The 14,368-nt window shown below is 34.3% G+C and overlaps 2 protein-coding genes and 1 pseudogene across 3 annotated transcripts; all 3 read left to right on the top strand.

Annotated features, from left to right (window-relative positions):
- The first annotated feature begins 2,229 nt into the window (after positions 1-2,229).
- LOC120114196 lies at positions 2,230-6,658 on the top strand (annotated as a pseudogene).
- Positions 6,659-7,764, top strand: LOC120114205. 2 transcript variants are annotated; one of them, XM_039135184.1, is made up of 3 exons: positions 6,659-6,930; positions 7,223-7,297; positions 7,464-7,764. In XM_039135184.1, the coding sequence occupies exons 1-3, from the start codon at positions 6,774-6,776 to the stop codon at positions 7,559-7,561; spliced, it is 330 nt and encodes a 109-aa protein (XP_038991115.1). In that variant the 5' UTR covers positions 6,659-6,773; the 3' UTR covers positions 7,562-7,764. The 2 variants fall into 2 exon arrangements, with proteins under 2 accessions (XP_038991115.1, XP_038991119.1); XM_039135188.1 differs by having other exon boundaries at positions 6,664-6,930; positions 7,469-7,764.
- Positions 7,765-10,987: 3,223 nt separating this feature from the next.
- Positions 10,988-13,523, top strand: LOC120114185 (chaperone protein dnaJ 20, chloroplastic-like). Its single transcript, XM_039135176.1, has 2 exons — positions 10,988-11,521; positions 13,177-13,523. The coding sequence occupies exons 1-2, from the start codon at positions 11,102-11,104 to the stop codon at positions 13,312-13,314; spliced, it is 558 nt and encodes a 185-aa protein (XP_038991107.1). The 5' UTR covers positions 10,988-11,101; the 3' UTR covers positions 13,315-13,523.
- Positions 13,524-14,368: the final 845 nt, after the last annotated feature.

Raw genomic sequence — 14,368 nt, 5'->3', positions numbered from 1 at the left:
AAATATTTAAATCAGTGGGGAGAAATTGTAGCCATTGTAATTCACACGTGACAGTAGCCGTTGCTCGATATTCTGCTTCACTAGATGATGGAGAAATTGTTTGCCTTCTTAGATTTCCATGGAATTATTATGTTTGGTTCTGACTTTGAGCGTTCTTGCACCCAAAAATACATTGAGTAAATTGAATGAACCCTTATGAGGTGTTGAGTTATGCTTCTGTTTAGCTTGATCCAACTTATGCTTTCTAATTTATTGATATCTTAAATTGAATAATTATTGTGAACTTGACTTGTATCGCTTGCTTTGATAAAAGACGAGGCGGAGGAAAGTAAATTGAGTTTTAACTTGTTTGATTAAAACATGTTTGAGGACAAACATGAGATAAGTGAGGGGGAATTTGATGAGTGTTCTAGATTGACTCTATTTACTTGTTAATTTTCCCATGCTAATAATTTATCACTATTGATTTGAGTTTTGTTTGTGTTTATTTTCGTGCAGAGACTTACTTTTCAGAAACCAACAGTGAAAGGGAATTTTTCGTATTTTTTTTATTATCCGATAGCGGTCAAATACATGAGCACGACACTGGGCACGACGCATTCTGAGGTGACAATTTTTAGAATATCCAAACAGCACCAGGAAGATTATGGAAACAACCTAGTAAGTACAATCCGATGAGATCTTTTAGGAAATCTAGTTTTAAGTATGAATTTAAACATTTGGATTTATCTGTAAGATTATTTTTGCATTTAAATTTATTTGTTATTTTAGAGATTTAGAAACCTATAAATACGGCTATGATTTAAATATCTTGAATTTACATTTCTTATTTTGTTTTTACTTTTATAAAAGCTTCCATTTTCTTTTTCGCTTTCCTTTGCTTTAGTTTTTACTGCTTTTATAAAATATGTTAAGCATGATTTCTATTATGTTTAGCTAATTTTCTTATTTAGCTGAGAGATAGCATGACTCAATTTTAAATGTGAGAATCGAAAAGTACTTAGTACCCTTCGGGTTACATCCTTAGTTTTCTATAAACTAGGATTAGCATTCGGTCTTTCCTTTAAAAATCAAAACGTTTTCAAATTAAAAAGTTGACGTTGGTCTGGATGTTGTTCTGATTTAAAAGTTTGGAGGAAGGATCGACATGTGGCATATTCGACTACCTGTAAACACATTTAGCGGCGGTCCACTAAGGGAAACTGAGATCGGACTCGATTCTCAATGAGATAACATAATCCGAGTCGGGTTTTCCAAAACTTAATCTGACTTGTTCTAGCGGCGATAGTCACAGTTAATCCATTCAAGGATCGAATTTCAGAGGTTGACTTGCAAAGATCAGTTACCAAAGAGAAAAACAAGTTGCAATGGGTTGTGCATTGTACATTGTAACCTGCAGAATAAAATCCATTTCGATAATCAAAATGAATTGAATCAAAACAAAGCTCGAAGCTGTTTTATATTAATTGGTTTTTCTAAACTTTTATTTTTATTCTTTCTATTTTCTTTATTTTTTTTCCTTTCATTCTATCAAATCACCCCCACTTTATTTACCTTCAGTTACAATTACTTAGATTAAAATCAACGCAATTCAACATCAGGAATTTCTATGTCCTTACGGATCGACCCTTTTCTTCTCTATACTACTCTATTTCATGTTTATTTTTATTTAATAAAAGGAATTTATTTGACGAGTAAAACGACATTTGTCAATAACATTTGATCAAATAAAGAAAAAGAGTTAAAATGTGAATTGAGTATAATTTAAGGGCCATTTTATCTATTAAGTCTTTATTTTTGTAATAAAAAACAATTTCTCAATTTAGGTTTTGTTCAAATTTAAGTCCTGATTTAACAGATTTTGTGACACTTATTTGTGTAAGGATCAAAATTTTAAAATTTTAAAATTATAGAACTAAAAATATCAAATTTGAATATATAAATTAAATTCGTAAATTAAGTATAGTGCATGGGCTAATAAAGGAGTTTGACATTTTAATTATTTAAAAAGTTTTATAATTGAATCCTGGTTTTCCCCGTCGCATCGCTATCTGCCCTATATATATTCATCTAGTCGTTTTCCGCCCGATTTAGCCGCCGGATTCGAAACTAACAGCATAAGGTAACGTGCTTTTCCCTTATATTTTCTCCCCCTTTCCTTATTTTTCTTTGCATCCAAACATAGCCCGATGGACTCCAAAAGTTATTGAATCACGAAAAGTAGAATATCAAATGCTTAATTTACTTCCCCCCTTTTTAGCTTCGAATTTAAGGTTGCTTTACCAATTCGGTAGGTTCTCTTTCTGGCGTTGCATCGGAATCGTAAGTTGAAATGGGTGTATCTTTTAGTTATGGAGTCTCTAGGTTTATTGGAGTACATTCGATCGATTTATTTATTTTTCAATATTTTAATTTGATCTGGAATATTTCTCTGTTGGATTTTGGATTTTGAATGATTGATGATTTTATCGTTTTTTTTACTTTTAAAATTTTAGATTTTGTAATTTGATGGCGGATAGAAGCTTGGCTTCCGGCGCGAAGCCTATATGGATGAAACAAGCTGAAGAAGCCAAGCTGAAAAGTGAGGCAGAAAAAGCTGCAGCTGCCAAAGCGGCTTTTGAAGCCACATTTAAAGATTTTGATAAGAGCCGTAACAAGGATGTGGTGGCAGCTTCATCGGATAGTGAGTCCGAGGACGAGACCAGTGACTTGGTGGACAAGCCAATTGGACCTGTGGATCCTGCCAAATGCATGGCAGCGGGGACAGGAATAGCGGGTGGCACCGCCTGTGCGGCATCCTCGTTTATGGTGGTGACGAAGGATGCAGATGGGAGGAAAGTACAGAGTGGGGGTGCGCAGATTCAGGTGAAAGTTTCGCCAGGTGTTGGTGTTGGGGGATCAGATCAGGAGGGCATTGTGAAGTATATGGGAGATGGGACTTACACTGTGACTTATGTGGTTCCCAAGAGAGGGAACTATATGGTGAACATTGAATGCAATGGGAAACCCATCATGGGTAGCCCATTCCCTGTGTTCTTCAGTGCAGGTAACATTGTTAAATCTATGTCTATTCATTTTTATTGTATCTTTTGTTGTTACTTGTCATGTAAATTTTTCTATATTTGTTAATTTTATTTGATTGTCCTGGTGAATGTTAATTTCTTTGTCCTCAAATGTTTGGAGTAACTGTTTCTTTTCATATGAATTTCAGTCTACTCGTATTATTATTTTCCTTGTTCTGTGCGAAGAAGGCTCACAAATTGGAATGCGAAAAGTTCTTGATGTGACTCACCTTCATATAATTTTGCTCACTGCCATCTAACTTTATTTTGAATCTGTTCTTGCTTATTGTTGATATGTGTGACTTCAGTTTTGGGCATAGCTTATGACTGCATCCTTAGTGCTCATGGTGCAGATGTTGAATTTATTGTATTGCAGGTGCTTCTACTGGAGCTGTACTAGGGGTGGCTCCTGCATCCGCATATCCAAACCTTGTAAATCAAACAATGCCCAACATGCCCAACTATACGGGATCTGTTTCTGGAGCTTTCCCTGGCTTGTTGGGAATGATCCCAGGCATCGTATCTGGTGCTTCAGGTGGTGCTATTTTGCCAGGAATGGGGGCATCTCTTGGTGAAGTTTGTCGAGAATACCTCAATGGCCATTGTGCCAAAAATGACTGCAAATTGAACCATCCTCCCCACAATTTGCTGATGACTGCTTTGGCAGCAACAACCAGTATGGGAACTCTCAGTCAGGTTCCTATGGCACCTTCCGCAGCTGCAATGGCTGCAGCGCAGGCTATGTTGCTGCTCAGGCCCTTCAAGCTCATGCTGCGCAGGTGGCACAAGCTCAGTCAACGAAAGATTCATCTGGTACCTTTATACTATCTTGTTTTCCACTTCTTTTTCTTTAATTTTTTTTCTATTTCCTATTTATTTCAGTTGAATGCCCAACCTAACAGTTACTGCTGCTTTTCAGATTCTACTGACAAAGCTGCAAAGGGTGATTCATTGAAAAAAACCTTACAAGTTAGCAATCTTAACCCACTTCTCACTGTGGAGCAGTTGAAGCAGCTTTTTAGCTTCTGTGGTACAGTTGTTGAGTGTACAATCACTGACTCAAAGCATTTTGCTTACATAGAATATTCAAAACCAGAGGAAGCAACAGCTGCATTGGCATTGAACAATATGGATATTGGTGGTCGACCATTAAATGTGGAGATGGCCAAAACTCTTCCTCCAAAACCAGCTATATCATCAGTGACTTCTTCATCTCTGCCTTTGATGATGCAGCAAGCTGTTGCCATGCAACAGATGCAATTCCAACAGGCTTTGCTTATGCAACAGACATTGACTGCTCAGCAGGCAGCTAACCGAGCTGCAAGCATGAAGTCTGCAACAGAGTTAGCTGCAGCTAGAGCTGCAGAAATAAGTAAGAAGCTAAAAGCCGATGGGCTTGTTACAGAAGAGAAGGAAACCAAGAGTAAATCTAGGTATTTCTCCTCATCAGGACAAGTCTATTTCCTTGCATGCATGTTTTTTTTATTAAGGCTTAATTTTAATTTAGGCTTTGCTTCCATATTGTTAAATAATACAGTTACTTGCATTCTCCCTTAAGTTTACTTTATCCTGAGCAGAACAGTGCAACAGTTATCTGTTTGCAACGATTTTCTCATGTTTGCAAATCTTGGTGTTGTTTTAAGATGATATTTTACATATTAGGAACAAAAAGTGATCAGTGTCTTCTCTTGTTTGTTTGTAAGTTAGACTTCAAACCTTAATAATAGATTTGAGTTCTACTGATTCATAACTCCTGTTTATAGGTCACCATCCACTTCCCGTGCAAGGTCAAGATCCAAATCAAAATCACCCCTTAGTTACCGGAGAAGATCAAGATCCAAGTCAAGATCACCAATTATTTATAGGAGAAGGTCAAGGTCCAAGTCAAGATCACCAATCAGTTATAGGCGAAGAAGGAGGTCTCGCTCTTATTCACCTCTGCTTCGTTTCCGACGTGACTGTAGGTCCCGATCACCTGTGCGGGCTCACCATCCTTCAAGATATGAAAGTGAACGACGTACTTATAGAGATAGGGATGACAATGACAGGCGTAGCAGACGAGATGCAGAGAGATCGCGCGATAGCCATTCATCTATTTCGAGGAGAAACAGGAGTGCCAGTCCTCGAAATAGAAAATCACCTCCTGTAGATTCAGACTCCCCGAAACAGAGCAGAGAAAGTTCACCTAGGCTTAGGAAATCTTCCCGTCCTGGTTCAACATCACCAGGGCATCAGAGAAGAAATAGGTCATCCCCAAAGACTGATGATGAAAGAAGATTGAAATATAGAAAGCGCTCTAGATCAAACTCTGCTGATTCGGACAACAAAAGAATGAAATCCTAGATGAAAAAACAACACACAGCAGTAGAAGGCGATCCAGGTCATTATCTTCGGAAGGTAGACATCAAAGGAGGGGGTCTTCTGCAGATGAAAACAATTCAAAACACAGAAGGCGGTCCAGATCAGTTTCTGTAGAAGACAGGGTTCACTCAAACAGTAAAATTGATGAAGTGAAAAAAGATGAATTGAGACATAGTGAAACAAGGCGGTCCCGATCAGGATCTGCTGAAGGTAGGCATTATGCCAAAGAGAGGAGTGAAAGAAGTAGTGATAAGAAATCTAAGCATCGGGATAGAAGGCGGTCGAGGTCGAGATCTGCTGATGGCAAGCATCAGGATAGAAAGCGGTCGAGATCTGCTGATGGCAAGCATCGCGATAGAAAGCGGTCAAGGTCGAGATCTGCTGATGGCAAGCATTGTGATAGAAAGCGGTCAAGGTCAAGATCTGCTGATGGCAAGCATCACAGAGGAAGCAAGCGGTCCTCCCGAAATTCTGATGAAAATAGATCAAAACACCGAAGGCATTCCAGGTCAAGGTCTACCGAGGGCAAACATCTTTCTGCTGATAAAATAGATGAAAGATCAAAACGTCATGACAAAAAACATTTATTATCTGCTGAAGCTATGCCTGCTAGAGGAAGCAGATCTTCTCCTATAAGTTCTGAAGACAATGATTCAAGGCCAAGAAGGCGATCTAGGTCAAAGTCAGCTGAAGGTAAGTAATGTTTTGATGGTAACAATAAAAGTTCACATTTTGGTAAAACAATAAGAAAGATTGAATATGGTAATGAGCTGCTTACTTACATTGTGGATGATTTATAAAATACAGGGGATGACAGGATTTTGGTTTCAAAATATGAGACTTATGACTCAAAAGTTTCAGTACATGATGATCAGGAACTGAAAAGCAAATATTTGCCAAAGTTTGGCAGTGATAAAGAACTCTCTCCAGATAGCAGATTGAATGCAAATGAGCAAACGAACTTGAAAGATCAGGTCGTAAGCAGTGACTTGATAGTAATGGTAATGTAGCAAATCACCGAAAATGAAATAACACTAATAAAGATATACAGTTGATGACTAATAGCAACTCTTATACATTCTTTGCAGGATCAGAAGATCATTCAATTTCTCCTCAGCAGAAATGAGCTGTGGGCTTTGCCTGCTACTGAACCTTAGCTGTTCCAAGTTGTCTGAGTGCTCGGTCTCCAGTTTGGCCTTTGTTCAATCCAAACTTGTTCAGATATGAACAAGTTATCTAAGTTTAACGAGAGCTTTGGCTCCCATATGGACAACAGTTCACTTAAGACATTGCTCAGTGTTTCTTTTCGTGCTTGGATTTTTCAGACATTTGTTGTTTCTTCATAAATGTATGCCATTGTGCTCTTTTATCCTTTGCAGGCATGTGGAACAGATTGACATTGAAGTCTTTGAGCTCACATTTACAATGGAAAGCAATTCAAGCAGTGTTCTGCTTTCTTCTGCAATCAACCATGCAATGTTTGTTGCAAGCTTCTTTACTGCTAGATGTATGTTGGACCATTATCTCTACTGCTGAACTGTAATTTATTAAGTATTTATTTGAACGTTTGCGGCCTGGTTTAGATTTATCCTCTCTACCTCTATTTATGTTTGTGTACGTGTCAGCAAGCGTACATCCTTGTTTAGATTCCAAACATGCTGTTCTTTATTTTCTTCCAGTCACCTGTTTTCTAGCTGTCTTGAATGTACAACTCTTGGCCTTTGATTGATATGCTTGATCATTGGTCCACTTTTATGTCTTTCATGGTCTAGACGGCCTGTTATATCCAACTCATGCAGGTTTTTACAAGGTGTTCCTGTTGGACCTATCAGTGATCAGTTTGGCGGGTTGGTTTTTACTTTATCTATTTGAAGGTATGCAGTTGCTTTGTGGCAGAGAGCTAGTGCTATAAAATTTATATTTTTCATAAATTCCTTTAGTGTTGATTTGTCATATAAGGTGACTGCTGTGTTAAAGCTTGGTTCTATCTTTCACTTCGCTTGTATTTTTTTTCTTTTTTTCTCTTTTCCTCATTTCAAGGAAAGTTATTTTCCAAAGCTACTTTAAGGTCCTGTGTAACCAGACTCGGCGAGGATGAACAGCGTCTATTTTTGAGCCCCCTAGCACAGATCGGTTGATCACTTTAAAAAATTATTTCATAGTTTTTTCACAGGTAATCTTTCATGACACTGCTTGGCAGAGTCCTTCGTATGATAGTAGTTGTTAAGTTAGATTTGCTTGCATTTGTACCCTAGATATTAATACTCTGGCCGTGGTCTTTCCTTTGGGCTTTAGCTTTTAGTTCTTCAATGAACTTTTGTTGGCTGAAGTAATTGGTAGATAGTTTGACGTTCTGCTCTGGTTGTTGATTTCCATTTGGACTGTAATGGCATTGCCAAAAACTCACCCCGTTTTTCGTCTTCGATTTTCCTTTTTTCCCATTTTTCCTAGTTTTTCCCCTTCCCCCCCCTTTTTTTCTTTCTAGGATGCATGGATTTGGTGGTATAAGAGCACGGATTTGGTATGAAACCTCTGGAAATGGTCGAGTTAGCATGCAGCACTATGTTACTTGGATTCATGTGTGAGTGTCGGATATCCATATGTATCTGATATGAGTGTGTTTAAATTTCCATACCTAGGATATAGTGTGTTTGGAATATTTTTGAAGCATGTTCACGTTTTTGGAGGGTCAACCCGTAGAAAATATCCATTCGAATTTGGGTATGTGAATGAGTCGGATACGGATAATGTGTCGGATGCGGATATATAGACAAGCAAACATCAAAGACTTAAAATGATGTTTGCTTTTAAGATAATTTTGGTGTCTTCCCAACTTGAATCTCGACCCTAATTCCCCAATCCTATAAGGAATGGGTAATGAGCTGGCTACATTTGGATTCCAAGCTGTACTTCATAGTATATTGTCTTCTAATTTGCTTTATCAATTGGTAGTTTTCTTATTACTTGTAGTTTGAATTTAGGGTAAATTATGCATTTGTGCCTAACCTATCAATTTTGGTCCGTTTTAATACTTACACTTTTATTTTTTTCAAAACCCTACCTAGTTTAGTTTTTATTTCATTGGGCTGAAATTGATATTGTAGGTATTAAAGGCGTTTAAGTTTTTAATGGTGGGTATTAAAATAAAACAAAATCTAACTGTTTGGTATAATTTTAAAAAACTTGAAAGTTTATATAGTAAAACATATCAAAGCTGATAGTTTAGGTACTAAGTGTATAGTTTACCCTTAAATTAATGAAGTTCAAGTTTTGGGAACACATATGTAATAGAATAATTCTATCATTTGAAAAACATTTTATTTAAAATATCGGCTGTTTAACATTTAGTTGAGATTCACATTTTAATTATGTTGTATGCTAGTAGATGTTAAAAATGTTGGTTATTAAAGAAATTTAAAAAAAATAATTGAATTGTAGTTCGGATAATTCTGTTTGTTGCGATATGTATTAATATATTTGGGTTTGAGTGTGTTCAATAATATAATATCGTATAAAATATTATATATTTTTTTAATTGTTGGGTAAGTTACACATATATTATCTAAACTATTAATCTTGGTTCATTTTAGTACTTAAATTTTAATTTTTAAAAATAATACCTAAAATTTAGTTTTATTTCATCTTAGTACCCACCGTTAAAAATTTTAGTTTTGTTTCACTCTAGCACATCTTTCAAAATTTAATGTTAAGTTTTGAAAAAATTAGAAGTTTAGGTATTAAAATGAAATAAAATTTATAGCTTAGGTACTAAATATGTTAAGCTTTAATGGTAGGTACTAAAATGAAAAGAAAATTAAACGTTGGGTATGTTTTTGAGGGAAAAAAATGAAAGTTTAGGTATTAAATCGGATCAAAATTATAGTTTAGTTACTAAATGTGTAGTTTATCCTTAATTATTTAAAAAAAAATATTTAAAACTTAATGCCATTCTAGATTCTAAGTTTACTCCAAAAAAGTCTTTCTTTATATGAATTGTTTATATGATAATGTCACTTTCTTATTCTTTCAGTCTCAAATCTCTTAAATTATTCTCATTGAATCTCTTAAATTATTCCCATTTCATATTTACCAATTGTCGATTTTGACATTCGATATATGTTATTTTAAGGAATAAATTAAATTAATCGAATCACATGTTTTTCAAAATGATATTTATTTTAAGTTGGTCTTTAATTTTCTATATATTTAAATTTTATCTTTAAATTATTGCTATATGCAATGATGTTTTATGTTATAAAAATCGTTAAAAAAATTATTAAATGCCTTATAATCATTAATATTGTTATGTAAATTATTGATTTATGTTAATGATTATTATTTATGCCACATTATATTAAATAAAAATTATAATCTAAAGATAAAACTAAATTTAAAAAAAAGTTTATAAATTAATTTAAAACAAAATCGTAATTTAAAAACATATAATAGGATTAACCAACTCACAAAATCTATGAATCTTTGAACAAGAAGTCCACTTGGAACTATAAGCCGCCCATGATATGCAGCTGACGTGGCATGTCGTGTAGATTTGGACATGCATAAAGAACACGTGGCAAAAAGATAAGATCAAAGTGAATGAAAATGAGAATAAAATTGAGTAAACTTATGACTATATTAATAATAATGATAAAATCTAATTATTTCTAGATTTTGTAGTTCGAAAGGTATAAAGTTATATATATATATATATATATATATATATATATATATATATATATATATATTTCTATTCATTAATTTTTTTTAATCATTTCATTTAAAAAAATATAGGAAAAATAAACACACTTGTTATGATATTTATTATTAATTGAGAAAATTGATTTTTTAACTAAGTGAAAGTTAAGTAAGTTTGTGATATTAATTAAAATTTTAATAAATATTGCAAATATTATATGATTAAATTAAAAATCAATACCAACAAATTTGTTGGTCTTGTGGAACGAGACATTAGATTTCTTAAATAAACTTGAAAGTTTGAATATTTGTATTTGTCAATAAAGTAAATTGAGTTAAGAGGGTCGTCTTGTCTCTACAGTACACAATTTGAATTAATCGATTAGAAAATCAGATACTATTAATTTTACCAAAAAATTAATATATATATATATATAAGTATTTAAAATAAAATAAATTTTATATGTGTAAAGATAACTCTCAATCTTTTAACATTAAATGTTTATATCATTAACTTTTTTGCTCTCAAAATCAAGTTCTGAAGAAATAACAACAATTCTTTTATCCCGAAAGCCATTTAATTCGTACATGATTAAACGAACTTCATTTACACTTTTTTTTTGAAATAATAGATTTTGAATAATAAATAGATAATAAATTAATTTAAATCCAAAAATATTGTAAAATTAGTAAATCGTACCAAAACCATAATTATTAATAATATTAGGTTTCAAACTTTCAATCAAATTCGGAAATGACACGTGTCCAGATCCCTCCAAATAAATTCCTTCTCGTTTTCATCCCTAAACAAATATCACTTTCCCTTCCTAATCCCCTTTTCTTAGAGCCTTTCTTCTCTCTCCGCACACTCAATTTTCACCCTTCTTTTTCTTTCTATTTTTGCCTCTTAATTTTCTCTCATTTCTTTGCAAAACAATTCCCACTTGTAATTAGCAACGAAATCGTTTCCAATTCTTCCCACGATGCGTTGTGGTTATGGATTGGCGGCGTTGCCCGGTACAGACGCCCGTTTCTTTTCGCCGGAAACTTCCTTCCTCCGGTTACCCAGAACCGTCCATCCGGCCCGGATAAAATTTGGGTCGCTCAAAATCAGGGCGAAGATCGACGAAGCGAGGAAGGAGGTGAGTTTTTATGAGCTGTTGGGGATATCGGAGACGGGTACTTTGCTGGAGATAAAGCAGGCGTATAAGCAACTGGCTAGGAAGTACCACCCGGACGTGTCGCCGCCGGATCGGGTCGAGGAGAATACGGAGCGGTTTATTCGGGTCCAGGAAGCTTATGAGACTTTGTCGGATCCGAGGAGGAGAGCTGTGTATGATAAGGATTTGGCTTTTGGGCTTCACCTTGCTTTCTCTGGTAGACGGCGTTATCAACACGATGAGGTATTTGATCTTTCCTCTTTCTATTTATGGATTAATATTAGCTTTGGGTTTTTGTTTTTAGACTTTTTTTTGCCTTTTTTGGTAAGTGCTCTATATCTGGGTTTTATTTATTCTGTCTTTTATAGGAATTTCCAACCCTTTCTTTCTTCAAGATTTGAACTTTCTTAACTTTTTAAGTTGGAATTTCTAGAATTTTAATCATTTGGATGTCTATTTGGGGGACTGAATTGATGCTTTGACGAAGTTCTCAAGTTATATTCCAGTTGAAATCTAGTTTATTTTGACTGTTGATTATGATGCGTGCTTAATTCTGTGTAGTGGTTAGATTGTAAATACAAGGGTTTTCAAGGATAATATTAGGTTAAAATGTAAAGTTACTAACATAGAAGTAAAGCTTGGCTGTTAGTATTATGTAGGGTATGTAGGATTTTATGTTAATGGCAGGAGGCAAACTTGAACTTCTAAAATTCTTGGGGTTGAACATCTAAAATTTTAGGGTTAAAAATAGATTTTCAACTGAAAATACAGAGAAAATTTAAAATATATAGGAATTTTAAATTTTCAGTGCTACTGGCCCGCCCCCTTGGGTCCATCTCTGGTATTATGGCTAAGCTTAAAGGATATGAAAGTGTAGACTGACTACTTCATCTTTTGACTTTCTGTTTGTTTATGATGAGATTGATTTTTGAAAAACTGACTCATTTTTCATGTGGAAATTGATATTTTCTGTCGCTTGAATCATCTTGTGTGAAATAATTTCCGTTTTTGTTTCTTTTTTCCTTCTGAATTTGTATCTATGTGTAATGATTGATCCTACTCTTAAAAGGTTGATCCTTTTTGTGTTGATCCGGAGAAGAGACCGGTCCCTACATGTAGGGGATCCTGCCTTTTTTTATTTGCTTCAGCTTCGGGAAGATGTCTTATGATTTTCATAAGTGCTAGACATTTTGACAAACATGCACAAAAAAAAGGGTTAATTTTTCGTTGACAGTTATTTCTTGTGAAAGATACACAAGTAAACGATGAAATTGTTTCTGGGAAACAATTTTTCTGCAACTCAGATGAACCTTTCTTGTCTTCACTTTTAGTCTTTAATGTGTACATCATATGTTTCGAGTCTAAGACTGGTATGAGTCGCTGAGCTGTGTGGTTACCGGTACAGGGAATAATAAGCAATCGACTCTATCCATTGGACTTTTTTTATTAGTAGTTAGAACTTTTAATCTGGAGTTTTCCTGTGTATGCTATCGAATATGGGGACTCTAGATTTTGCTTGTTTTCTTTGCAAATGATAGAGATGGTTAATTAGTCATCGATCTTCGCTTTTGTACTTTTAAATTGTTTGTTGATTCACCATGTTCAAACATTTCCCTTTACATTGATACTAGTTCCATACTAGTCGGATGTGATCGTTGCATTTGTTGTTATTGTCCTTGCAAATAGGATTTACCTGTTCTGACTAAGTAATGCTAAATCTTTAGCTTTTATTATGATCTTCATGAACCTTTTACTTTAGGATTGCTTTTGTCTTTTCGATTTTGAGCCTGTCATAGCTTGTTCTTGAGAAATATGCTTAATCTGTTGAGAGTCTAGAGTCTGTTCCTGCTTTCAGGTCTTCTGTTTGCTTTAAATTCTTACACTCACTTCATAACCAGGATCTAGAAGATCGAAGGGTGGAGAAACCAATGGGAATCTCAGCTATCGGAGCTGAAGAGAAGAAGCATGAACAGGGATGCCGGAGGGAACATGTCATGGGGAGCTCGAATGCGCAGGCAAAGGGAAGAATTGTCTAAAGAACTATAAACAAAACATCCCTTTTTAACCTCAAATGTATACAAAATATTTCTTTTGTGTGTGTATATATATGTATCACTCCACTCTCTTTATATATGGTGATTTGATCATCATTGCTCAAAGATAGGACTTTCAATGCTAATCTGAGAACCAAATTCCACTACTTGGCTTTCAATATTGTACATAAATCTATTAAAGTTTGACTTGTGTTAGTTTTTTTTCTTTGTTTTCATATATATTCCGGTCTTAAGCCACTTTTTTAAAGGTTTAATACACAAATTGTCCTTTGAATTTTGTAACTTTTATCGAATTGGTCCTTAACTTTTTGAGGGGTCAAGTTGATCCTTGAAAGTGATAACTTTTGTTAATTTGGCTCCTGAACCTGTTTTTGGGTCAAATTGAATCCTAAATTGACAGCTTTTGTCAAAGTAGCTTTTGAAATATTTGATTAATTAAATTATTTGTTTAATGATTTCATTTAATATTTTTAATGAATATACAAATTCATTTTAAAATAATACACTTTTTGAGTTGGTTATTGGTCCATGTCAACAAGCAATTCAAAAGTTAACAATTTTGTTTTAGGGACTAAATTATGCCACAAGGACTACTGAGGTATTAAAGTGTACCACAATAATTAATTTAAAAATGTTTCTAAACCACTTAATATTTTTCATTAAAATTAAATGGAAAAGAGCTTTTTTATTAAAAAATATATATTACTAATTGTAGTTTTATTAAATTAATAAAATAATTATATAATTAAAAAATTAATTCGAAAATTCAGAGGAGTGGACAATATTGAAGAAACATCAGAAAGATTATAGGTGGCATAAAGGTTAAAAATTGGTTATTTTTTACTTTCAGTTTGAGCTTATAATAAAATGGTTTTACAAAAAGGGTTGCTTTCTTTTAAACATCAAAGTCGAACGAGTTGAACGAGAGATTTCCGATCGAATCAACCTGCTGTTTCTTAGACCACGGGTATCCGACCGTGATTATATATACGAAAGATCTTTGAAAGACATCCTCGTATCCATGCACGAAGAGTCG

The sequence above is a fragment of the Hibiscus syriacus genome, unplaced genomic scaffold (genome assembly GCF_006381635.1).
Source record: "Hibiscus syriacus cultivar Baekdansim isolate YM2019G1 unplaced genomic scaffold, ASM638163v2 tig00000778_pilon, whole genome shotgun sequence".
In the NCBI taxonomy this organism is placed as follows: Eukaryota; Viridiplantae; Streptophyta; class Magnoliopsida; order Malvales; family Malvaceae; genus Hibiscus; species Hibiscus syriacus.
This window is presented reverse-complemented; position numbering and strand designations above follow the sequence as displayed.